Here is a 25,566-nt window from a genome sequence, read left to right as displayed (position 1 = left end):
AGCGTTTCTGTAAGATCAGGAATAAGATAAGGATGCCCACACTAGCCAATTTTATTCAACATAGTACTGGAAGTCTAAGCCAGAGAAATTAGGCAGGAAAATGAAATAATAGTTATCCAAATTGGGAAGAAAGAAGTGAAACTGTCACTATTCATGGATATGGTTTTATATAGAGAAAATCCTAAAGATTTACCAAAACACTCCTAGAACTAACAAACAAATTCAGTAAATTCGCAGAGTATAAAATCAATATACAGGCATACCTTGCTTTATTGTACTTCACAGATACATCGTGTTTTGTACAAACCTAAGTTTTGTGGCAGGCCTATATCAAGCAAGTCTATTGGCACCATCTTTTAACAGCATTTGCTCATTTCCTATCTCTGTCACACTTTGGTAATTCTTACAATATTCCAAACTTCATCATTTTTATTATATTTGTTGTGGTGATCTGTGATCAGTGATATTTGATGTTACTATTATAATTATTCAGGAGCACTATGAACCACACCTATATAAAACAGCAAACTTAATCAATAAATGTGTGTTTTGACTGCTTCATCAACTGGCTGTTCTGCCTCTCTCTATTTCCTTGTGCCTCTCTATTCCCAGAGGCACAACAACACTGAAATTAGGTCAATTAATAACCCTAGAATGGCCTCTAAATGTTCAAGTGAAAGGAAGAATCAAACATGTGGCAAACTACATTGTTGTCTTATTTTCAATTGGCATCGCCACCCCAACCTTTAGCAACGACCACCCTGATCATGCAGGAGCCACCAACACCAAGGCAAAACCTTCTATCATCAAAAAGATTTCAGTTCAGTGAAAGTTCAAATGATAGCATATTTTATCAATAAAGTATTTTTGATTAAGGTGTGTACATTGCTTTTTTTTAGGCATGATGTTATTGCAAACTTAATAGAGTATAGTATAGTGTAAATAGAACTTTATATATGCACTAGAAAACAAAAAAAATTGGATTGCTTTATTTGATATTTATTTTATTGTGGTGGTCTGTAACTGGTCTGTAATATCTGTGAAGTATGCTTATATGAAAATTTGTTGTGTTTTTATACACTAAAGATGAACTATCAGAAAGAGAAAAAAAAATTTTTTAGATTTTATTTATTTGTGTGTCAGAGAGAAAGAGAAAGAGAGCACAGGCAAGGGGAGTGGCAGGCAAAGGGAGAAGCAGGATCCCTACCCACTGAGCAAGGAACCCAATGCAGGACTCTATCCCAGGACCCTGGGATCCTAACCTGAGACGAAGGGAGACACTTAGACTGAGCCACCCAGGCAACCCTCAGAAAGAGAAATTAAGAAAACAATCTCATTAACAATTATATCATAAGAATAAAATAACTACAGATAAATTTAGCCAAGGAAGTCAAAAGACCTGTACACTGAAAAATGTAAGACACTGATGAAAGAAACTGAAGAAGACATAAATAGATATTCCATGAATTAGAAGAATCAATAATGTTTAAATCAATATTGTTAAAATCTCCATATTAAGCAAAACAATCTACAAATTGGTTGGAAATTCTAATAAAATTCCAATGTCATTGTTTACAGAAACAGAATAATTCTAAAATTTGTATGGAACAAAAAAGATCCTGAATAACCAAGTCATCTTGAGAAAGAAGAACAAAGCATGAGACATTACACTCCTGGATCTCAAACTGTATTACAAAGTTATAATAATGAAAACAATATGGTATTGGCATAAAAACAGACACACAGATCAATGAAATAGAGAGCCCATGCGTATATGGTCAATTAAATTATGCATAGGAGGCCAAGAATACACACTGAGGGAAAGGAGAGTCTCTTCAATAAATAGTATTGGGAAAACTGGACAGCCACATGCAAAAGAATTGATCACTTTCTTATATCATACACAAAAATTCACTCAATATAGATCAAAAATCTGAATAAAAGACCAGAAACCATAAAACTCCTAGAAGAAAACAAATAGTAAGCTCTCTGACATGACTCTTGGCAACATTTTTTTTTTATCTGACTCCAAAGACAATGGTAACAAAAACAAAAATAAATAAGTGGGACTACATCAAATTTAAAACTTCTGCACAGTGAAAGAAATTATCGACAAAATGAAAGGACAATCTACTGAGTGGGAGATCTTGTAAATTATGTATCTGACAAAGGGGTAAAATCCAAAATATAATAAGAACAAATACAACTCAATAACAACAACAACAAAAACATTTCAACTAAAAAATGAGCAGAGGATCCAAATAGACATTTTCCAAAGAAGATATACAAATGGCCAACAGGCACATGAAGAGATGCTCAACTTCACTAATTATCAGAGAAATGTAAATTAAAACCATGACTATCTCACACCTGTCATAATACCTATTATCAAAAAGATAAGAAATAACAAGTATCAAGGACATGGAGAAAGGGGGTACTCTTGTGTACTCTCAGTGGGAATGTGAATTGGTGAAATCACTATGGAAAACAATATGGAACTTCCTCAAAAAAGTAAAAATTGACTGCCATATGATTCAGCAATTCCACTTCTGGGTATTTATCTAAAGAAAATAAAAACACTAGATCAAAAAGATATCTGCACTTCCATGTTTGTTGCAGCATTATTTATAATAGCCAAGTTACAAAAACAATGTAAGTGTCCACCAATGGATGAATGGATAAAGAAATTGTGGTTGGTCTGTTCAGCTCTCTGTCTATCCACAGTGGAATACTACTCAGCCATGAAAAAGATTAAAATCTTGCCTTTTGAAACATGGAAGGACTTTGAGGGTATTATGCTAAGCAAAACAAGTCACACAGAGATAGCTAAATACCATATGATTTCACTTATATGTGGAATCTATTAAAACAAAACTCATAGATACAGAGAACAGACTGGTGGTTGCCAGAGGGGAGGAGATTTGGGGAGGTAGATAAAATGGCCGAAGGAGATCAAGGAGTACAAACTTCCAATTATAAAACAAAGTCATGGAGGTGGAATGTACAGTGTGACAACTAGTCAATAATATTGTACCACATATTTGAAGGTTGCTAGGAGTAACCTTGACCATTTTTATCATAAGAAAAAAAGTTTGTATAACTATATAAGGCTGGATGGAAACTAGATTTATGAGGATTACTTTATAATGTATACATATGTTGAATCATTATGTTGTGTATCTGAAACAAATATAATGTTACACGTCAATTATACTTCAATTAAAAAAATAATCAGGCCATGAAAAGCACTCAATAAATGCCAGATAAATACACACATACACACACACACACACACACACACACACACACACACACACACACACGTCATCCAGTACTGGCCAGGAATTCTTCTTCCTTCATTAAACATTCTTCAAAATCATGTCTGGATGCCAGATGCACTCTTCCTTCCACTCTTGTGTGCACCACTCCCCTACAAGAAAGGAGTGTGGATTTGAGGCTCCACAGGAAAGCACCAAAGGAAAGCTCACTTAAGAAAGAAATTAAGTTATGTACTCATTTTTAAATTCATCTACATTCACTTTATTCTTTTGGTACTGATTCCTTTATTCCTTCTCATTTTTCCCTTCCTTCTCCTTATACCTCCTCCTTTGGTCAGAACCTAACCCTCAGAATTGATTTGTTGTTTCATCAATACCTCCTTATTATACTTAAGAGGGTCTCAACCTCAGCTTTGTTTCCTCCAGAGGGGGCTTGAAGGTTTAATGTGGTTTCTGCAGATCTTATACTGTGAGCCCAGGGCTGTAGAGACTGGAGTGGTGTCCTTTACACCAATAGCTGGCCCCAAGGTAGTACAGCCTTGAAGGCAGTTCCTATACATCTCTTCATCAAGGCACAAAGGTGCTTTATGTTAGGAGAGAAACACAGATGGTGGCTCCCTTCATGCTTTCCTGAATTTAGTTAGGAAAATGAGCTAGGTAATTCAACATGGTTTAATAACTGAAGATTATGTGTCAGAAATGGTATTTTTAAATTCTGAATATGCCACTGATTAGCTAGCTCTGTGTTTTTTAACCTTATTTTTGCCTCATTTCTTTCAGCTGCAGAATGGGGTCCAGATATTATCCAGATTCCTTCTAGTTCTGGACACTGTATTATTTATTGTCTTTCAATGAGAACTTACAAAGACTTAGTGTTTAATCCCAATGAGGGTTGGCAAATGTGGTTATACACATTCTATATGGGTATAGACTCCACAAGGGAAAGTCTGACCCCTTTCACATATCTCTATTTGTATAGCATGATCTGTCATTTATTGGCCATAATTTTCTACTATACTAGATGTTGTACAAATTTCCTTGTCATTGAAATACTAAGATGCCAATAAAAACCAACTTTCGGTCCTAAACTAAACAATGGCACTCACTGCTGTGGCCATAAGCTGGCTCTTATCTAAACATACCCTTTAGGAAAAGGCAAAGTGTGTCCCCTTACCCAAGGGTAGAATGAGCTCCACTTTCCAATTAGAGAACAGTCTTCAGGCAAACAGTATAATGGAGGAAATCGTTAGGTGGAGAGGCCAAGACTTGCTAGGGGGCAGAACTCAAGCTCCCTCCAGGAAAGATAAGGAAGTGACTGAGAACACCTGGAGCCCTATGTGAGTAGGAGTCTTTGGACTAGAGAGGGAAGTGCTTTCCTCAACAAGATGGCAGGAGGCAACATCTGGGTTTCATAACCAGGAAGCAGTGAAAGGAAGGAAAGAAGTGAAAGTTAGATATATTGAGGCAACCACAAGGAGCCAGACTCTGACACCTGTTGCATCGCATTTAAATAACAAGCTGGGTTTGGTGGACCATCCATTTTTGGACAAGTTGTGGGGCTTACTTTAGGATCAGAATCTGACAGATGAATATCTATCTTCATGTTTGCTTTAGGAAAGTCTAGGGATTGCCATTCCTACTCCTTCAAAATCCATAACCAATTAATTTTGTTTCCATATATTTTAGTCGTTCTCAACCTTGGCCACACATTAGGGTCCCCTGGGATGCTTTGAAAAAACTGTTGATGTCTGTGTGCCATCCCATTCCAATCACTTAAGAACCACTTGGGAGAGGCGGCAAAGGGACAAATAGTCAATCTCCCCAGGTTATTTTCATATGTGTTTGAGACTCCTTCTGTGCTCACTGGCAGTGAACCCCTATAAAACTAAAGCAAATTTATATACTTTTTGCAAAGATTGCAGGAAGACAAATGTTAGGAAATCAAAATCTGATCTGAATCTGGTGCAAGGAGGAGATCTCCAAGGAGGAATTTGGTTTTGTTAGGATTAAGAGACCTACTCAGAGCTACCTGGGAAGGTCCAGGAATGCTACAGTACTAGCAAAAGCTTGTTTCTGCTCCTTTCTCAGAGCTTCAAGCTGTGGGGGCCTGGGGGGCGGGGGGAAGCTCTGGTTAACATAGACTGTTCACAGATGTCCCATATTACTTGGGGTAGAAGTTATTCAATTCCATCCACAAGCCTCCGATCAGCCATTCCTCTGGGCCACTGTAAGGCTGCTTACCACAGCATTACAGAAATATAAGAAACAGAATGTCTTATCATCAACTCAGAACATGGATTTTGAGGAAACACATTCATAAAAGGTAATTCAGGGAAAAACACTAAAATTAGAATATTTCAAAGATGAATGTAGGGACGCCTGGGTGGCTCAGTGGGTTAAGCCTTTGCCTTCAGCTCAGGTCATGATCTCAGGGTCCTGGGATCAAGCCCTGCATCAGGCTCTCTGCTCAGCAGTAAGTAAGCCTGCTTCCCCCTCTCTCTCTGCCTACTTGTGATTCTCTCTCTGTGTGTCAAATAAAATAAAAAAAAAGATGAGTGTAAAAACCAATAATTTATCTTGATATTTATGAGAATGAAAAAATAAAAATCCACATAAAGTCATAAAGAAATGAAAATAGTTCAAAACCAAACCTAACTTCTGGCAGAAAACTGAAATCACACTATACCTTCAATACATTTCTTTATGACTGATCACTTAACCAAGATTTATTTTGAGATGTGATCAATTTTTCCTCTTCCTCTGCCTGCTTCTTCCCCTGCTCGCGCTCTCTCTCTCTTTCTCTGTCAAATAAAAAATAAATAAATATCTTTTTAAAAATGTGGTTGGGGTTTCTGATATTGATGATGAAATATGACAGGAAAATTGTTATTGGTGTTTAACCAATTTTATTTTTACAAAGAAAATATCTGAAGGTAACTTCCATTTCTGTGGAACCTAAATTGACCCTTACTTATGGAAAGTGAAATGTCTTTCTGGCAGCACCAGGAAGGCTATGTTGCATATCTCCAAGGGGTGCCTCACACTTCGGCACCCCTTGACACTCTTGACACCCCTCCAGGGGTACAGTGCCACGCCTGGGTAGCAGGGTTCATGAACTATGTTCTAAAAGGAATGCCAGTTAATGGCTATTAAAAGGTAGGCTCTTTGAGCCTGCTTCCACCTCTCTCTATCTGTCTGCTTCTCTGCCTACTTGTGATCTCTGTCTGTCAAATAAATAAATAAATAAATAAATAAATAAAGTAGGCTCTTTGTTCCATAGTATCCATTACTACAAATAAATGACAAATTTTAAAATTTAGCATATAATAAATAGATATTTAGCATGTCTCTCGGAACACCGGTCATGGATGGGCCTCGGGACATTCCTGAACCATGTGCTGGGGACACGCACAGTGCATGTCTCTGACGTGCCAATGGCCAGCCAGCAGTAGATGCTCAGCACCCATCCCCTGCCAAGGCCTGGTCGTCCAGACCTCCCATCTACCAGGAGTGTTGCCTGCACACGAAGGTAGCAGTCCTCCACATAGTGCATCCAAGGTCACAGAATGGGGGAAATGTTTTTATTCAGAGCACTCGTCTAAAAGGGTAAAAGTAATTGAGGGCCTAATGAGTAAATAACAGAGCCACATGATGTTTTTTAGAGCAATCTGAAACCTTTTAATTGTCTACTTTTGAAATTAAGGAGGGGGGCACCTGGCTGGCTCAGTCAGTTAAGTGTCTGCCTTTGGCTTGGGTCATGATACCAGGGTCCTGGAACTGAGCCCCACAGTGGGCTACCTGCTCAGCAGGGAACCTGTTTCTCCCTCTCCCTCTACCTCAGCCTGCTGCTCCCCCTGTTTGTGTGCTCGCTCTGTCAAATAAATAAAATATATTTTTTTTAAATTAAGGGAAGTAATATATTTTCTGCTTCAGATTATGCCAATTGAAAGACAAAATACTGGGAAATAGGAGAGAGGAAACAAAAAGGAAGGTGCTAAAGGATAAGGGGGACACAGTAAAGATGGGAAAAGAACTACAGAAATAGAGAAGGGGAAGGGAGATATTTACAAATACAGGAAAGGGGCACAGGACAAGAGGGGTGGGGAGGGAAACAAGGAGAGAAAAAAGAAGAGATGCCAGGCCCCATACTGAGTGAACAATTATAGTATTTGTGTGCAGTCAACATTCATTTGGGCTGTCAAAACATCCTTGCACTAACACGCACTGAATACCTATCATGTGCCTGGGTGTTGGGTCAGATTCAAACCTGCATGGGATTACTCCTTGCAATCAAGACATTTATGATTTCAAAGAAGCATAAAACATACATACAGCTATGTATGCCAAGGATGGCAACAGGAGGCCTGGCTGTCTGCTCTCTGCCATCCCCCAACCCCCTGCCACAGGGCCCAGCACTTAGCAAGTGTTCATTACCTGGTTCTTGGATGTGTTAAATGCTAACTTGTGATACAAGTGCTATAAACATAGAAGAGGCAGGGATTGCTTCTGGCTGAGGAGAGAGTAGACAGGAAAGCATTCCTAAAGATTTATGCTCAAAGAATAGGTAGGATTTTTTATAAGCCACGTTATAGGGCAAGACATTTTAATTAATCAATTTAAATAGGCTCCACACACAATGGAACCCAATACAAGGCTCGAACTCATGACCATGAGATGAAGACCCAAGCTGAAATCAAGAGTTGAATGCTTAACCCACTGAGCCACTCTGGTGTCCCTGGGGCAAGACATTTTAGACAAAGTCCACAATGTGAAGCTGCAGAGCCTATGTAGTTTTAAAAGCCTGGAAAATGCCAGATTATCTGAATGCAGGGTTTGTATTAGGAAGATGATAAAGCTGAGGAAGATTAATGCTAGATTGTCCTGGTCCTTGAGAGTTGACAAGAGGTTTAGTCTTACTTGAGACAAGAAGGAGAATTTTTAGCAACCAAATATGAAGGATTAGAGTTAATGTTTAAAAAAGATGAATTTGGCAACTGCATTCAGAAATGTCTGAGTTGGATAGCCTGGAGCAGAATTTCTGAAAGCATGATCTGTAACCCCATCTTTGATCTAATCACTTGGAGTGTTTTCTGCCTGGGCCTCATGGACATTACATTCCCCAGCTCTGGGGTGAGGTCCTGGAGCAACATGAAATAAATTATCCAGTACGTGAAATTTTCTGTACACAAAAGCTATCTAAAACTGGCTTAGAGACAAGACCAATGAGGAGGTATATTAGTTATCCATTGCTATGTAACAGATTTCTTCAAATTTAGTAGCTTAATGCAACATACATTTAGTATCTAAATGTTATAGGTCAAAAATTGGAGAGTAGCTTAATTAGGTGGTTGCATGAATTTGCACTGAAGCTATAAGCCAATGCAGCAGTCATCAAAAGGCTTGACTAGGGCTGGAGGATTCACTTCCAAATTCATTCTGTGCCTATTGGCAGGAGTCCTCAGCTCCTCCCCAAGGGTTTGCTCATGATGTAGCAGTTGGCTTCCTTCAAAGTGAAAGTTCCGAGAGAGAGAGAGAGAGAGAGAGAGAAAGACAGACAAACAAAAATAAGCTATAAAATCTTTTAAAAAATTATTTCATTTTATTTTTTAAATTTCAACTTTAATTTTTTTCCATTTTATTTTATTTCTTTTCAGTGTTTCAGCATTTGAAATGGATAAAAGACCTCAATGTGAGGCAGGAATCTATCAAAATCCTAGAAGAGAACATAGGCAGTAATCTCTTCGACACTGGCCGCAGCAACTTCTTTCAAGATATGTCTCCAAAGGCAAAGGAAACAAAACCAAAAATGAACTTTTGGGACTTCATCAAGATCAAAAGCTTCTGCACAGCAAAGGAAACAGTCAACAAAACAAAGAGGCAACCCACAGAATGGGAGAAGATATTCACAAATGAAAGTACAGACAAAGGCCTGATATCCAAGATCTATAAAGAACTCCTCAAACTCAACCCTCAGAAAAAAGATAATCACGCCCCAAAAAATGGACAGAAGACATGAACAGACACATCTCCAAAGAAGACATACAAATGGCTAACAGACACATGGGAAAATGTTCATCATAATTAGCCATCGGAGAGATTCAAATCAAAATCACAATGAGATACCACCTTACACCAGTTAAAATGGCCAAAATCAACAAGGCAAGAAACAATAAGTGTTGGAGAGGGTGTGGAGAAAGGGAAATCCTCTTACACTGTTGATGGGAATCAAGTTGGTGCAGTCACTTTGGAAAACAGTGTGGAGATTCCTTAAGAAAGTAAAAATAGGGGCACCTGGGTGGCTCAGTGGGTTAAAGCCTTTGCCTTCAGCTCAGGTCATGATCTCGGGGTCCTGGGATCAAGCCCCTCATCGGGCTCTCTGCTCAGTGGGGAGCTTAATTCCTCTCTCTCTGCCTGCCTCTCTGCCTACTTGTGATCTCTGTCTGTCAAATAAATAAATAAAATCTTAAAAAAAAAAGAAAGTAAAGTAAAAATAGAGCTACCCTACGACCCTGCAATTGCACTAGTGGGTATTTACCCCAAAGATACTGATGTAGTGAAAAGAAGAGCCATCTGTACCCCAATGTTCATAGCAGCAATGGCCACAGTCACCAAACTGTGGAAAGAACCAAGATGCCCTTCAACGGACGAATGGATAAGTAAGATGTGCTCCATATACACTATGGAGTATTATGCCTCCATCAGAAAGGGATGAATACCCAACTTTTGTATCAACATGGACAGGACTGGAAGAGATTATGCTGAGTGAAATAAGTCAAGCAGAAAGAGTCAGTTATCATATGGTTTCACTCACTTGTGGAGCATAAGGAATAACACAGAGGACATTGGGAGATGGAGAGAAGTGAGTTGGGGGAAACTGGAGGGGGAGATGAACCATGAGAGACTGTGGACTCTGAGAAACAAACTTGAGGGTTTTGGAGAGGAGGGAGGTGGGGGGTTGGGTAAGCCTGGTGGTGGTGCATAATCAAGTTTTATTTTTAAATGTTAAACTAACTACAGACTGAACAAGAAAGATCAAGTATTATTTCTTTAACCATGCAATTTCTGAAATTAGAAAATTCTGGCTTAAAACTAGTATTTTTTTTAGCTTGGAGGACAAGGGGAGATGGAGAGGAGAAGGGAGTTGAGGGAAATTGGAAGAGGAGGTGAACCATGAGAGACTATGGACTCTGAAAAACAATCTGAGCGTTTTGGTGGGAGGTTGGGGGAACCAGGTGGTGGGTATTAGAGAGGGCACGGATTGCATGGAGCACTGGGTGTGGTACAAAAACAATGAATACTGTTATGCTGAAAAGAAATTTAAAAAAAAAGAGTTAAAAAAAAAAACCAAACTAGTATTTTTTAAGTTGCAAAAACATTTCATGAAAATGTTGACCATTTCAAATATTGAGTAAGATCTTCTCTCTTGCTCTTTTTTTCCTTAAGATTTTTTTATTTGAGAGAGAGAGAGAGAGAGAGGTCACACACAGGTAGAGGGAGCTGCATACTCCCTGCTGAGCAAGGAGCCAGATTCAGAACTCGATGGGACTGGATTCCAGGAACCTGGGATCATGACCTGAGCTGAAGGGAGTTGATTAACTGACTATGCCACCCAGGCATCCCTCTCTCAATCTTTTTTTTTTTTTTTTTTTTTTTTAAGGCCAGCAAAGACCAGGAATATATTTCTTTGGGTTCTCCGAGAGAAATTCTTTGGTTACTTTGGAAATTCCCAAAAGAAGTTCTTTGGTTTCCTCTCCCCAGACAACACCTTTGTTTTTGTTTTCATAGGATAAGAAAATCCTGGTGTTTGACCTATTTTTCACCCAGAAAGACCCCAGAGATTTGGACCAGTCCTGTGTTTTCCACTTTTTTCCACTGTGTGGCACTGAGCACATTTTTGAATAAAGATCTTTTTGTCTGCTTCAGCATCTCCCATTTTGCTCACACGGTCAACAGCTCTGCCCACTGCCTACCTGGAGAACATTTAGCCGTCACCCAGGCAACACGTGCTGCAAGTCTGAGGCTGGTGGTCGCCCAGTAGTGCCTCAAAGACCTGTGCTGGAGGCCCAGCCTGGCAGGAATTTACAGGTCTTTTATAAGCCAATCTTGGAAGTGACATATGAGGAGGTAGGGATGAATCACTGAGGTTAAGTTGGAGTCTAGGTGCCATAGAAAGCAAACCCCAAGGTCTGAGTGTGAAGTTATAACTTGGGAATCACAGCATATGATGTGAAATAATATAAGCTAATATGTTTGAACACTCACCACATCCAGGAATTATTCTCAGCACTTTACATGTATTATCTCATTTAATCCTCAAAACAACTTCATTGTTATTATCCAGAAGGGAAAACTGAAGTACCAGAGGTTAGCAGCAAAGCAAAGCAAAAGGAACACTGCTATAAAGAAGGGATTACCAAGACATGAACAGAATTTGAGTGTGGAAGAAGGTAATTGGCTGTGACCAGTGTCATATGGAAATTTTACTGACTGATGAACCACCCTTTATAGTTCTCCAATGAGCTCAATCCATGCAGTGTTAGGATGCATTATGGGGGGCCACAGCAGCTACTCAGGGGAAATGACAATCCAGCCAAACATACCACAGGCCATTCATTTAATAAGCACTGGGAACAACCTAAACCAGAAATTCTCCCCTGATAAGATCCCCAGAATTGTTCCTAAATAGCTTGGTCTCAGGGACTCATCTCTGCCCCCAAGGCTCTTTCTAACTTTTGAGTTGCTTGTGCAGTCTGGAGAGGTTAAGAATAAGAAAGTTTCATTCTTGAAGGAAGCAAATCAGACCCCCGAATTTATGAAGCATACTGTGGACAGGGATACCGAATGCTCACTCTTTATTACATTTCTCCCCAACATGTGCAACCTGGGGGTTCCCCAGAGCAGGCTGTTTTTCTGCACACATTCTGAATGTTCCTCCACAACGGAAAACACCCTCCAATGTTTCTACTCTGCTTCTTGGTCAGCTCCTCCCCTCAGGCACCACCCCAACCTGTTCTTGCTGCAAGTCACAAGATCCCTTTACCTTCCTTTCTTTTCACTTTTCCCTCGGTCTCTGTTGTTCTCAGTCTCCATCTTTCCAGCCCGTTGCCTCCTAGGCCCTGTCCTACAAAGCCACACCTGTACTGACAAGTGCCTGAGTGTCTGCTAAATTAATGTCAACAAAAGAAGGAATAAAGTGAGCCCCAGATACCCGAGAGGTGAGCTGCCTGGGCGCGCGGGGACTCCGTGTAACCGAGAAGGGCCTCCCCCTCCCCGCCCGCGCAGGCGCCCCCCTTGCAGGATACCTGGAGCTCTCAAGTGAAGGGGCCGGGCCGCTGACATTAATAAGCTCCGCAGGCCCCGAGATGGCGCGACAAGCCTTCCCAAACTGCAGACGGGGCAGTGGCCTTGCGGCCTCCGACCACCCGAGGCCCGGGGCGGCGGGGGCTCAGCCGGGCCGGGCCGCGGCGGGACGCAGCAGGCCGCACGGCCTCGCCGCCGTCTGGCCCTGGAGCGTCTCCAGGTGCCCGGGTGGGGCCGCGAGCGCCCAGTCAGCCACTCTGGCATGCGGGCCGCGGGCGGGGCGGCGCGGGCAGGCCGGGGCTGAGGGACACTGTTGGCCAACATCTCGGCCGGGGTGTTTGTCCGCCGGCCCGTGCCGCTCGCCGGCGCCTCTGCCTGGCCCGCTCGCCCCTCCTTCCCCGACAGCTTCTGGCGGCCCAAGTGGACGTGGTGTTGCTTCGGTCCCCCTCCGAGGGGAGCGCAGGGCCCTGCACGGGTAGGTGCCTGGGGAGGGGAGGGGGGGGCAGAGAGCGGGGGCAGAACACGGGGTGTCGGGGGGGGGGCTGGAGGGGGCGCGCCGAAGGCGCGGCGGTGAGGGGGCCTGGGGGAGGCCGCCACGAGCCCATCCTGGCCTGCACGCGCCCCCCAGGGACCCCTCCGCGCGGGCCGGCGGGCGACCGGTGTCCGGTGTCGGTGTCCGGTGTCTGAGCCGCGGCGGGTGAGCGGCGGGGGTCCCCGGAGGGAGGGCCGCGACGCACTCGGGAGGTCCGGGGCAATTGTGGGGCGCCGGGCGGGCCCCCGTGTGCCTGAGGGGCGCTCGCGTCGCTGAGCCGGGGCGGGCCGGAGGCGGCCGCGTGGAGCGGTGGGGCTGGCCCAGGACTTCCGAGCTCCGGCAGGACGGCCTCGGCGCCCCGCGGGTCTCGCGTCCGTCGGGGCCTCCGGCGCCCGCACGCCGGTCCCCCGCCGGCCCGCTACGGGCGCCCCGGCCTGCGCCCCGCAGCGACGGCAGCCGCGGACCGGCGCTCGCACACACGTGGGGTAGGGCCGTGCCGACCTCCCTCGCGCCAGACCTGCCGGGGAGGCCCGGGAGCCGGTTTCCCAGCGCGCGGGTGCCAGGGCTGCCCTGTGGGTTCGGGCGCCGCGGGCGGGGCCGGCTTCGGGGCCGCGCGTCGCCACCCGCCCGCGCGCTAGACGGCGGACACCGACGGTAGCCCCAGGTCCCCCCGGCGACGGTCTTCTTCAGCCAAGCGGGCGTCTCTGCCCGCCCCTGCCCTCGGGGTTCAAGCGGGCCCCTGGAGGGGTGGGCGTGGAGATGCCAGTTCGTCCGTCGGTCTTCTCCTTCTCATTCTCTCCTCAGGGGTTACAGGGCAGAAGCAGGGGCACCTCTCTCTAAACTTGGGCTCCTCGGCTCCTGAAAAGTTTTTTGTTTTGTTTTAAATATTTTATTTATTTCTTAGAGAGAGAGAGCATGAGAGGGGAGAAGGTCAGAGGGAGAAGCGGACTCCCCACGGCGCTGGGAGCCCGACGTGGAGTCGATCCTAGGAGTCCGGGATCACGACCTAAGCTGAAGGCAGTTGCTTCACCCACTGAACCACCCAGGCGCCCCTGTTTTGTTTTTTAAAGTAAAACTCTACCCCCAGGTCCGCTCGAACCCAGGACAGAGATCAAGAGCTGAGCGCTCTCCGGACTGGGCCGGCCAGGCACCCCTCTAAAAGGCTTCTGATTGCCTGCTTAATAGAAGCGACTTGGAGCTTTTAAAAGTGAATAATCATTTAATGGATTTAAATCAGTGAAAGTCATATGTGGGCATAGATTTGGCACATGAGTGGGGTTTTCTAGATAAATCCGAATGTGCAGTAACTTCAAATTTCTGAAGAATCGTATATATGTACAAAACTTAGTACCAAATTGTGTCACTTCTGTTAATTCATTTTATCCTCAAAAGTAATCCTTTTGCAGATAAACTTTATAAGGTAAAGTTGAACGAGATAACTGAAAGTCTGAAAATAGCTGGCCATTTTAAAAGAAGTAGGATTCAAACTATATTCGGGTTTTTTTTAAGATTATTAATTTATTAATTAATTTATTTATTTGTTTATTTGGGAGAGAGCAAGCCAGTGGGGGTAAGGAGCAGATGGAGGGGGACAAGCGGACTCCAAGGTCAGTGAGGAGCCAGAGGCAGGTCTCCATCCCACCACCTTGAGATCCTGACCTGAGCCAAACCAAGAGTGGGATGCTTAACCAACTGAGGCACCCAAGCATCCCCAAACTATATTCTTAACATTAAAGTCTTACCGTCCATATCATGTTACTGCTATGATTTAGGCTTTATCTCTGGCTCCGCCTGTTCAGGGTCTCAGAATCATTAAAAGCACAATTTTTATTTTGTTGAATAGGGCTATGGAAGATGTGAGAGGCCAAATCTTTGGTATCCTGGAAAACAACTGATCCTATCACCCTTTAGAAATTCATTTTTGGAATAAATAGCAGATGTGGGCCTGTTGTTTGTCATTTCTCTTTTTCGAGTAAGGTGCTGTATACAACAAGAAAACCGAGTTAGCTTAGCTTAGCTTTTTTTTTTTTTTTTTTTTTTTGGATCTTGAATAACTGGAATTTTGCTGCACTCAGTTTGTTAGATGGGGAAAGTCATTCCAAGTCTGAGTCAGTGTCAGCAGCTGTCCTGTCAGGGAGTGAAAGTAGGAAAAACCCAAGTTCGTTTCCTTATTTCTATTTCCTCTACCCTTGCTGCACTGGTCTCTGCACCTTCACTAAGGCTATATGACATAGTCTTCAAATTACAGAGATGTACAGTGCAGTCCCTCATTTCATAGACAAGAAAACAGAGTAGTGAAATGACAGCTGAAAATCATACAGCTCTTGAGAAGCCCGCGCTGGGGTCCTTGCTGGGTGTCCTGTGAGCAGCACTCTGTGCTATTTGAGTTTTCTGTCTGAGAGCCTGAGGAAGGAGTTAATTCATACCCGCTGGGCATCAACAGCCTTAGAATGGCATGCACACTATTCAGCCACCTGACCTCAAAGTAGTTGCCAGCTGAGCCCCCAGGTACTCTCTGAGGACACAGGGAAGCCAGTGTCTTTCCTTCAAGATCCAGTAGTTAATGTAATGCTAAAAATCCATGTTTGTTGAAAAGGCAAAACAAACTCAAATTAAAATTGTGAACGAGCTTGAGTATCTCATCACAGAGGTGCCATGGAACCCTTCACACCTGTGAGAGGCTGTACCATTCGTGCAACTCCTAGCAGCTCTGAGAAGGGAAACTGAGAACACGAAGTCCTGATGAATAAAGTGGGCAAACAACATCCATGCCTGGGCCGCCATGACAGTTCCCTGCTGCCCTTCCTGTCGAGGTTTTTTCAATGACCTGGCCTCCCCTCAGCTTTCCTGAAGTTCCCTAGATGAGGCTTCTGCCGCTCAGAGGCATTATGTCACGCACCTTCCAGTCAGCATTGATGTTGCTGCCAAAATGTGCAGGTCTTCTTTCTGAAATTTCACCTGTGGTACCACATCCTGACGATGTGCTGATTCCAGACTTACAAAGAAACCCCCCTATACTAGTAGAGTACGGGAGAGCCGACTTAGAGCCAGACTGCCCAGCTCAGCCACTTTCTGTCTTCTTCATCTGTGAGACGGGGGTAGGGAGGAACTGAATCCTAAGAGGGATTGTGAAAAGTAAATGAGTTAAAACACACAAGGTGCTGAAGGTAGCGGCTGGCGCAGCATGTGTAAGCTCTCATTGTCAGTACTCGGGGTGGAGAAAAGGGGAACAATGGGAATTAGGCACTCTCGGGCTTTCAGTGTTTAGGCCACACCATCACTGTTGCTAAGATTCACCCCACTCAAAATGGGGAACAGAACACAAAGCCTCAGGCTTCACTGAGTTCCTCCTTTTCTACCATGTTTTATTTTTTGTTCAAGTCAATCACTGGAGGCATGGAATGTGCCAACATAAGGACATTTACTGGAACATCAAGGAGTCATTCACCTTGGTTTTTTATCGCTTCATCTCAGAGCACTGGAGTCTAGTGGGCAGAGGAACCACGTCCTCGCTGTGGTTCCTGTGAAGACGAGAGTCTGGCAGACTCTCCTCTGGTGTAGATTTAGTCGGCCCTGCCCCTCAAGAAGCTTGCTGGAACCCAGGAGTCCAAAAAAAAGCATTACAGGACATCAGTTCTTTGGCTGGCATACCAAGCCAAGGGTCATCTTTCAAATACAGAAGTAGGAAGGGAGTGTAGGAGGGACATGACTGAGAGTCAAATACTGCTTTTAATTGTTTTTAAAACTTTTCTCTTTTTTTTCTTTTAATTGTTTTAGATTGGGGAGGGGCAAAGGGAAAGGGAGAGAGAGAATATTAAGCAGGTTCCATCCTCAGTGCAGAGCCCTATGTGGGGCTCGATCTCTGAGATCATGACCTGAGCAGAAATCAAGAGTCCAACACTTAACCAACAGAGCCACCCAGGCGCCCCTAAAATTTTTCTCTAAATACTGTGTTCCATTTGAGTTCCAGTAGTTTGAACGCTGCGGGAGATTGATGCAATTACTAAGAATAGTTGTAGCCTCAATAAAGGTCCCAGCTACACAATGGATAGTGAGTTTAACTATGTGCTGTGTATGCAGACATTCTGGGGGACCCCAACTGTTCAACATGCTTGTGTAAATGAAGGAGCAGCTTTGCAGGGAAGAAGAAGAGGGGAAGCTGACTCCCAGGGAACTTTACCATCTGACCCATGGGAATGACAGGGTGAAGGAACTAAAAGCAGCCATGGTATGACTAAGTGATAGTCTGAAGTTTATGAGTGTTTGCATTGAGCTTGGCCAAACAGGTATTTGAGAGGTATGGCCAGGTGGTGAGATTATTTGAAGCATGTGAGCACCAATTTACTAGTCAACTTCTTAAACATAGGTGATCCTGAAAAGTCTCAGTAAGCAAGCTTTTTTGTGTATTGAAAAAAAATTAAAAGTTTTAAAACAAACCAAACAGAAATGCGCAAATTAGAGGAAACCCCAGTGGAATTGTCCCCCTCCCCCAACCACTGTGAACCCACTTGTGAGTGCATGAGTCTGTGGCTTCTTGTTAAAGGGGTCCTCTAAGGAACTCCTTTGTAAAGCAGGGATCCTTTGTAACTAACCTAGTTTCCTCTTTATTCCCCCAGTTTTTCTGGTATGTAAATTTAGTTTTTATTAAATTAGATAGATAGAACGGTACATTTAAAACCTGGTGACTTTCCAGAGTGTACACGGATGTTTTCTCCTGCACCTCCACTGTTCTCATGGTTCTGGTAGGTCATCTGGAAATTTCCTTGTCCTTCTGTGAAGATGAAGTACATGATTGTGTTTATTTAGTGCTGCTTTTGAGGGGAAATGGGAAGATTGCCTTGTGGTCTAATTTCTATTTCTTTTTCCTTCCTTGAGGATGGCCCCATTTTGGTTTGAGGTAGGTAATTCTGTGAAATCTCAAAAACAGTATTTTCTTTTGAAATAAGTTGTTTGGAGAGAACCTTTTAATTTCTTCCTGTGCCTCTTTTTTCTTTTATCCTTTTCTCAGCCATACAGTTGGTGATTAGACTCTGAGGTAATAATATGTTTGCTTAGTTGGGAGAAGGCCAAACCTCTGTTAATTTTTTTTGTTTCCCTGAGACTGACCTGTAAAAGTTAGGGTTTGTTTTGTTTTGTTGATAAAGTGTTTGGAAATTATGGGATGGGGTTACACAAACTCTTAACAAAGCCTGCCTCAGCTTTCTTCTCCTTTCACCTGAAATGAAAAGTGATATTGTATTTCCTCCAAACTTAATTCACGAGCCTGCCCCTGCCTGGCTGCCTGCTTTCTGCCGGTTGCCCTTTGCAGGTTCACGAACAGCACTGTGAACAGTATCTTTGGTGCCAGGAACCAAGAGCCAGTTCTCGGAATTGTCGTTCTAGTCACTAGGATTGCTGCAAGTCTCTGGGAAGGCCTGTGGGTGCGTCCAGGTGCCAGGCCAGGGGAGGCACACGTGGAAGGCATTTTCAAGAACTTTTGCCACAGGTGTAAAAGACTCCAGGCCTGCAAAGATGCTGAAACAGATACTATCAGAGATGTACATAGATCCCGATCTGCTGGCAGAGCTCAGCGAAGAACAGAAACAGATCCTGTTCTTCAAGATGAGGGAGGAACAGATCCGCCGATGGAAAGAAAGAGAAGCAGCAATGGAAAAAAAGGAATCCTTGCCAGTGACATCCAGGCCGAAGAAAGGTAAACTTACCTGGGTCTCTTCCGTGAATGTGTTAGTAACGTGGCTCCTGGCTTGTTTTAACAGTTCTCACTCGTCAGAAACAAGTCAGGGGCAAGTTCCAGTTTGGTAGAAGGACCCTAAATGTTGTTGAGGTTCTAACAGTGTAATTTGTCAGCTTGAAGTTTATACTTACGTGCACATACCCACACGTGCACAGCATTTGCCATGAACCTGCGTAGCTGTAAGCAGATTTCCTACTTGAAACCAGACTGACCTTAAGCTGAAGTAAAAAGTCACCTGTACGGTTTGATCTGAGGGGTCCTAAGGAAGGGCTTCTCTCCCACTTATGGTCACTGGGGTCTGTATCCTATTAGCAGCATACAAAGGCATTATATCAGGATTCTTACAGCAATTATGTTTACATTTCTTAGACTTTCAGAGATTTTTCTTTGTGTTATCATTTCTTAGGAAAACTCCCTCTTAAAATGTAAATACTGCTGTGGGGGAGGGGGAGTCATACTACACATTTTTTTTTAAGTAATCTCTGTGCCCAGCATGGGGCTCAAACTTGTGGCCCCGAGTCAGGAGTCACGGGCTCCACCGACTGGGCCAGCCAGGCACCTCCATACTACACATTTTTTAATGTGAGTTAATTTTTCAGCTGTCTTTCTTCCTGACCCAAGGAACCCCTGGTAGCTTGAGAGATCCTTTTGAGACCATGAGCAAGGAATTCTTGTACGTCAAGACTTGAAGCATATACACACGCAGACGTAGAAAAGCACACAGTAACCACCTCTGCTCTTCGCCCTCCCCTAGCACAAATTCTGTCATGGATGAATACCTAAGTTGTTTAAAAAAAAAAACAGTTTTTCAGGGTCACTTGCAGAGGCATTCAAGACTAATTTCTCCTCATTTTTCATTAAGCCAGGAAACATAAAATGTGATAAAACCATTCAGGGTTTCGGAGATGGAGAAAGTGAATTTCACTTGCATGCTGGTATACACAGACTCAAAAAGGAAGTCAGTTTAGTGACCTTTACCTTATACTCCCTTTATTTGAAACCTTTCCAATTAAACCTTTATAATGATATGGAAATAAATATGACTGTTGCATTTATTGTTATCAATAATAGCTATTTATTAGAAACGTGTTTTGTCAGACACTACACAAAGCACTTTTATATACAGTAGGTCTTATCTTCTCAAAACGTCTGCAAAGTTGGTATTGTCTGTTTTATAGGTGGTGAAACTTAGAGAAGTTAAGTAATATATGCAAAATCACACCACCAGTAGGTACCCAGATTTACTGGATTTCACAGACCTGAAATAGACTTTTTACTTCAGTAAGTAACATGTCCAAACGGAAGCACGGCCCTTTTATCTTTCTTAACTGGCTTATACATCTCCCTGCATTGTTGAGCCAGAGTTTATCAGATAGAGCTGGACCCCTCTGGGCACCATTGTTCATTGTGAAGAGAATACATTGATGTGTTGGGTAACTTTGGGGCTGTGAGAGCTGAAGGGTTCTTGCCCCTAATGTCAGTGGCCCAAACACTTTGTAAGACTTTGGGGTTCTCACATTTGCTGAAGTGGTCTCCTTGTGACTACTTAAGACAGCAATTTCATTTCTTTGCTTAAATTATCTTTTTGAAGACTTTGACTCTACCTCTTAGAAAATCTGTATTACTTTATTTAATTAAATGATCAATTAAAAATTATGTTAGTATATGCAGTGAACATTCTATCTGAATTTCATGCCAAAAGTTTATTACTCCTTTAAACTTAACACTTGGAAAAATACATTTTACACTAGATTAGTTCTCTCTTGTGACTACAGAAAAAGAAAAGTTTTGAGATTCCTTCCCAACTTTCCCTAAAACACAGCACTTTTCCATCTTTCATCTTCTTCTGCCTTTGAAGATAAAGCCACAGATAGTACAAGGCAGTGTTATGGCTGGTGCTCCCCAGGAGTGTATCTGTACTGCGGACCTACTGTGTGCTTCTGCTCCTTTCGGGCCTGTGCTCCCGGCCTCTCCCACCCCACCCAGCTTGTACCCAGCTGACTTTAGTGCTGCTTCTTCATAGCAGTTCTTAGCCAGGCCGAAGCTTTAGAGATTGTCCTTTTCTTGGCTCTTTAAATATATCTTATGCCCTCCCCTCCCCCTCATTCCTTTGCGCCATTTTAGCTCATCACTTGGCAATTCTTTCATTATCATCTGGTCACTTTCTTCTCTATACCGTCCACTATGGTGAGTTTTCAAAGAGCATCACTAAAATGTTTGCATATTGTGTATACCAGGAACCTTTTAGCAGTCTTACAGCTACAGTAGAAAGGTCTGAAAAGCAATTAGAAGTGTGGATTTAACTTAGTAATAGAGCAGAAAATAATTTCAAAATGTAATGGGGAAATGTGATTTTTAGAGAGGGGAAGAATTCTGTATCTCCTCTGGCTGCTGGAGGACACATACCTGGAGGTCTAGAGCTTGGTGTCCCCGAGGGCATTCCCCTAGCCATGTGTGGCTACTGAGCACAGAGAAATGAGAGTAGTCTGGATTGGTAAAAGTGTAAATTACCAGATTTCAAAGACTCGATTGGAAGAATGATATAAAATAACCACATTAGGGGCGCCTGGGTGGCTCAGTGGGTTAAAGCCTCTGCCTTCGGCTCAGGTCATGATCCCAGAGTCCTGGGATCGAGCCCCGCATCGGGCTCTGTGCTCGGCGGGGAGCCTGCTTCCTCTTCTCTCTCTCTCTGCCTGCCTCTCTGCCTACTTGTGATCTCTGTCAAATAAAATAAATAAAATCTTTAAAAAAAATAACCACATTAATGATTTTGTACTATTTCTTTTACTCTGGTAATGGGGCTGCTAGAAAATGTGTAATTACAGAGGAGGTGGGGTTGAGAGGCTCAGAGCTCACATTTGGACAGTGCTGCTCTAGACTGTAAAAGTAGCACCACTGAGCTGATGATGTATCAGACCTGAGCTCAGTCTTAAATTTATTATCTCATTAAATCATCACAGCCACGCCTGAAGCTGAATTACCATTCACATTTTACGGATGGAAGGAAGTGAGGCTGGGACAGTAACTAGCTCAACAGGGCAACAGCTAGTAAGTGCAGAGCTGCAACAGACCCTGAGTCTGACTCTCCCAAAGCGGGCACTGTTGACAAATCTGCTACATGTCCAGCTTACCTGGAGCTTAAGACGCTGCTCTTGTCTGCAAGTGCCTTGCACACATCCAAGATGTGTGCTTGCGTCAGGGCCCTGCCTTTATTCTGTGTGATTTCTTTCTGGTAACACGAACAGTAGAGGCCTTCACTCCGTAGAGGACTGCCCAGCACTTGTCTCATGGGGCCTCCAAGCCGACAGAAACCTAAGCAGGAGGCTGGGATCTGGTCGCTGTGTATGGTGCGGGAGGGGCTATGTGTGCCCTTGAAACGGACTTGGATTCATGAAACTTCATTTGCTGCATTCTCGTTGCTACTAGGTGAACACGTTTCCTTATGCAGAGCCTTCCCCTTCTCGTGAAATGGCCGTAAACCACCGGTGTGTTCCACCAGCAGTGGCACTTCTCCCCTCCCTTCTCTGCTAAAGCCAGGGCAGTGACTCCATGGAAGGTCTCGGTTCTGATCTCGTCAATTCCTCAGCATCATTGGACTCTGGAGTGGCCTCTCTGAGTCTCTTTTTCACCTCCGCCTGACCCTCAAATGTCCATATTCCCCCCAGGGTGCCTCACTCTGCACTGGTGGTTTGTAACCTGGAGGTGGGGTTGAGAGGCTCAGAGACTCCTTTGAAAATTTAGCGACAGCTTGGATCAGGGAAAATGCACGCTACACTGACAACATTTTGTGCATAGTTTCACAATGTTCACAGTCTCCCTAAATCTTGTTCACAGATCAGGTTCACAGATCCTAGGTTAAGGTCCCTGTGTTATCTCCCTGCGGTACCACTTCTACATTTTTTTGTTTTGGTTTTGTTTGTTTGTTTGTTTGTTTGTTTTTTAGAGAGAGAGCATGAGTGGTGGTGGGCAGCAGGGGATGAGGGTTGCAATGGACAGAGGAAGAGGATGAGAGAATACCAAGCAAGCTCTGTGCTCAGTGTGGACCCAGACACAATTCTATGACCATGACCCTGAGATCACCACCTAAGCCAAAATCAAGAGTCAGACGCCCAACCAACTGAGCCAGCCCGGAGGCTTCTGCTTCTACTTTTTAGGGTTAAACACCACCTATATGCCAGCCACGCTCAAAGCCATACTGCCAAGCCAGGCCTCTCACCTGCTTCGGCCTCAGTGTCCATTCCGTTAATGAGTGTTCCCATTCATATGACCCATAAGCTCGTCAGTGTCACCTCTGTCCTCCTCACCACCCCCACGCCTGACCCTGCCTCTCATTCTCTGTTATAATCAGTGGCACTGCTTTTTTCCCCTTGTCACTACAGCCAGAAACCTGGAAGCCACACAGCTAGTCACCGAACCCATAGATTTTATGTCATTTGTTCCTTTGCCTAGAGCTTTTCCCTTACCAAGGTTCTGGTCTGTTAGGATGTGCCAGACATAAGCATTATATTTATGCTATTTCATTTAAACCTCACAAGAATCTGGGATGGTACGTGTTGTCGCCTTTCTTCTTATAAATAAGGAAACAAGCAGGGAAGGTCATTTATATGGTTACTGTTATTTGAACCCAGGTCCAGATCTACTACTCCAACTCTGTTCTGAACCACTGGTTCTGGCCTTGTCTCCTGCCCTCCCCTAACTCTGAGCTTGATAGCTTACCTGGGCTTATCTTCTTCCCTGGTGAGCACCTGCAGGATAATTATGGATCTCTTCCTTCTGTTCACCTTCCTGAGCCCCTGTAAGCTGGCCTCCTCTCCTGACTCAAGTTCTCACTTGTCCGTAGCACCACCTGCTTTCCTGGGCTATAGCCCAAGCACCATGCAGGTTCTCCAGCTTCCTTTCTGTCCTTTTGTCTCTAAAATAAGCATAACAATTATTTAAAATTTGAAAGATGGACTTTAATATTAGCAACTATAAGATTATGAACCCAGGTTAACAAGTCTAGCAAACGATGGGGAGAGCAACAGTTGTAATTTCAATTTTAGGAAGTCCCTATGGGACTCTGCGAGCACCTGGGGCTGAGTCTCACCTTCTCCTGGCCTGTCCTGCTCTTCAGGGCCAGGAGGAAATGTGATCAAGTCCCCACGCCCAAGTTTGTGTGTCAGAGCCCTATCTACATTCATTGTCCTGGCGTACCTTTAGGTGGGTTTCCCTTTTGCTCTCAGAAGTGTTTCGGTTTGGACGATGCATTATAAGGCTGTCTTAAACACAGGTTTTGTAATCTCATGGACTGGCTTTGAATTCTGGTTCCAATTTCACTAACTCTGTGATCTTGGGCAAGTTAAGTACCCTCCCTGAACCTCAGCTTCCTCATTGTAAGATGGGGTTAGTAATGGCCTTGGGTGATACTCTAAATATTTAATGGCAGACATGGCATGGCCATCAGTTAGAAGGGACATGGCTATACCGCTTGCATCCTAGAGGTGCCACCAGCCTGGATCTTTTGGTTTCTGGATGTGGGGTTGGGGGTCCCTAGAGGAGAGGCCAGAGTGGCGGGAAATAGTTGAGAGGTTGGGAGTTTAGGCAAATATATCATATTTTAGCAACCTGGGTATTGGTAGGTGCTGCTGTCAGTCCTGATGATACTCCCAATGTGTTTAATATGTAAATTTGTTAGGAGGCCCCTGGTGTAGATGCTCTGACTTCTGTTCAGTTTTTGGTCTTCTCTTTGTAGGGACATGGTATATATTTCTTCTCTCTCCATTTCTCATCCTCGCCTGTTACTATGGCTGTCCTTCTGAGTTGGATCTAGTTGGAGTGGAGACCAGTTACCAACCCTCTGAATGAGTCTTAGTTTGGGGAGAGCCCTGGGGTTTGCACTGACCTGAACCCAAGATGATCCACACTGACACTTCTAGTCTTGTCCTCTGCTGGGCCCACCATGTGAGGAGAAGTCAGGGCATTGCCTCTTTAGAGATTGTATATGTGAAAGAGGTATGGATGAGAGTCCATACCTGCTTAAGAACTGCTTTGTGGTGTAGTATGAAGCAGGACTGCTCTACTGTCCTAGAAAAGTTGGTTTTAGGAGTTCTCAAGAATCCCTAAGCTAGCAAATATGAAGAATGCTGCAGCACACAAACATGATTCAAGTACTGTGGGAGCAAACCTTATAATTAAATGGAAGTGCTATGAAAAGGTCCCTTTCTCACTGTCCTCTGACTAAAGAGTGCATATAATGTCAAGGTGAAGTAGACAAAAAAGTCCAGAATGTGTAGATAGCATTAAGTTATAATAAGATGCAGTGCCTGCCCAGTAGGATCTCTTCAGTGTATACATTTACTTTGAGGAAGGACACTGGGGCCAGAAATGTGGGTAAGTCTATCAGTTTTCAACTCTTGGCAGATAGGAGCTTTTCTTCTCTTCTTGTCAACATTTTCTTCCTTACCTGTTCTTTGCACACTCCCCCTGCCATCATTCCCCTGGCCTGGTCCCTGGTATCCTTCTGCTCTCCCCTCCCAAAACCCTAAGTGTCAAACTTTTCCCTGTTTCTTCTATTTAAAGAAATCTTTCAACCATCCTTACTCCTAAGCTGCCCTTTCTGTCTCAAAGGCCTATAATACAGTGCCTGGAACATAGCAGATGCTCGGTAAATTTATTTGTTGAACAAATAACTGAATCCTTTTTTTACTTCCTTGCTAATAAACTTCCCCAGAGCACATACTTAC

General features: G+C 43.7%; 1 protein-coding gene across 1 annotated transcript in view; it reads left to right on the top strand.

Moving 5' to 3' along the window:
• The first annotated feature begins 12,939 nt into the window (after nucleotides 1-12,939).
• Nucleotides 12,940-25,566, top strand: part of LOC111144600 (SH2 domain containing 4A) — a 57,690-nt gene continuing 45,063 nt past the window's right edge. The window contains exons 1-2 of the mRNA XM_022498978.1: nucleotides 12,940-13,053; nucleotides 18,419-18,802. Of these exons, the coding sequence (XP_022354686.1) occupies nucleotides 18,622-18,802 (181 nt within the window). The 5' untranslated portion in view covers nucleotides 12,940-13,053; nucleotides 18,419-18,621. The remainder of the gene's footprint in view (nucleotides 13,054-18,418; nucleotides 18,803-25,566) is intronic.

Source organism: Enhydra lutris, unplaced genomic scaffold, assembly GCF_002288905.1.
Source record: "Enhydra lutris kenyoni isolate GAN:26980312 unplaced genomic scaffold, ASM228890v2 scaffoldscaffold11, whole genome shotgun sequence".
In the NCBI taxonomy this organism is placed as follows: Eukaryota; Metazoa; Chordata; class Mammalia; order Carnivora; family Mustelidae; genus Enhydra; species Enhydra lutris.
Note: the sequence above shows the minus strand (reverse complement) of the source record. Positions and strands in the feature narration are given on the sequence as shown.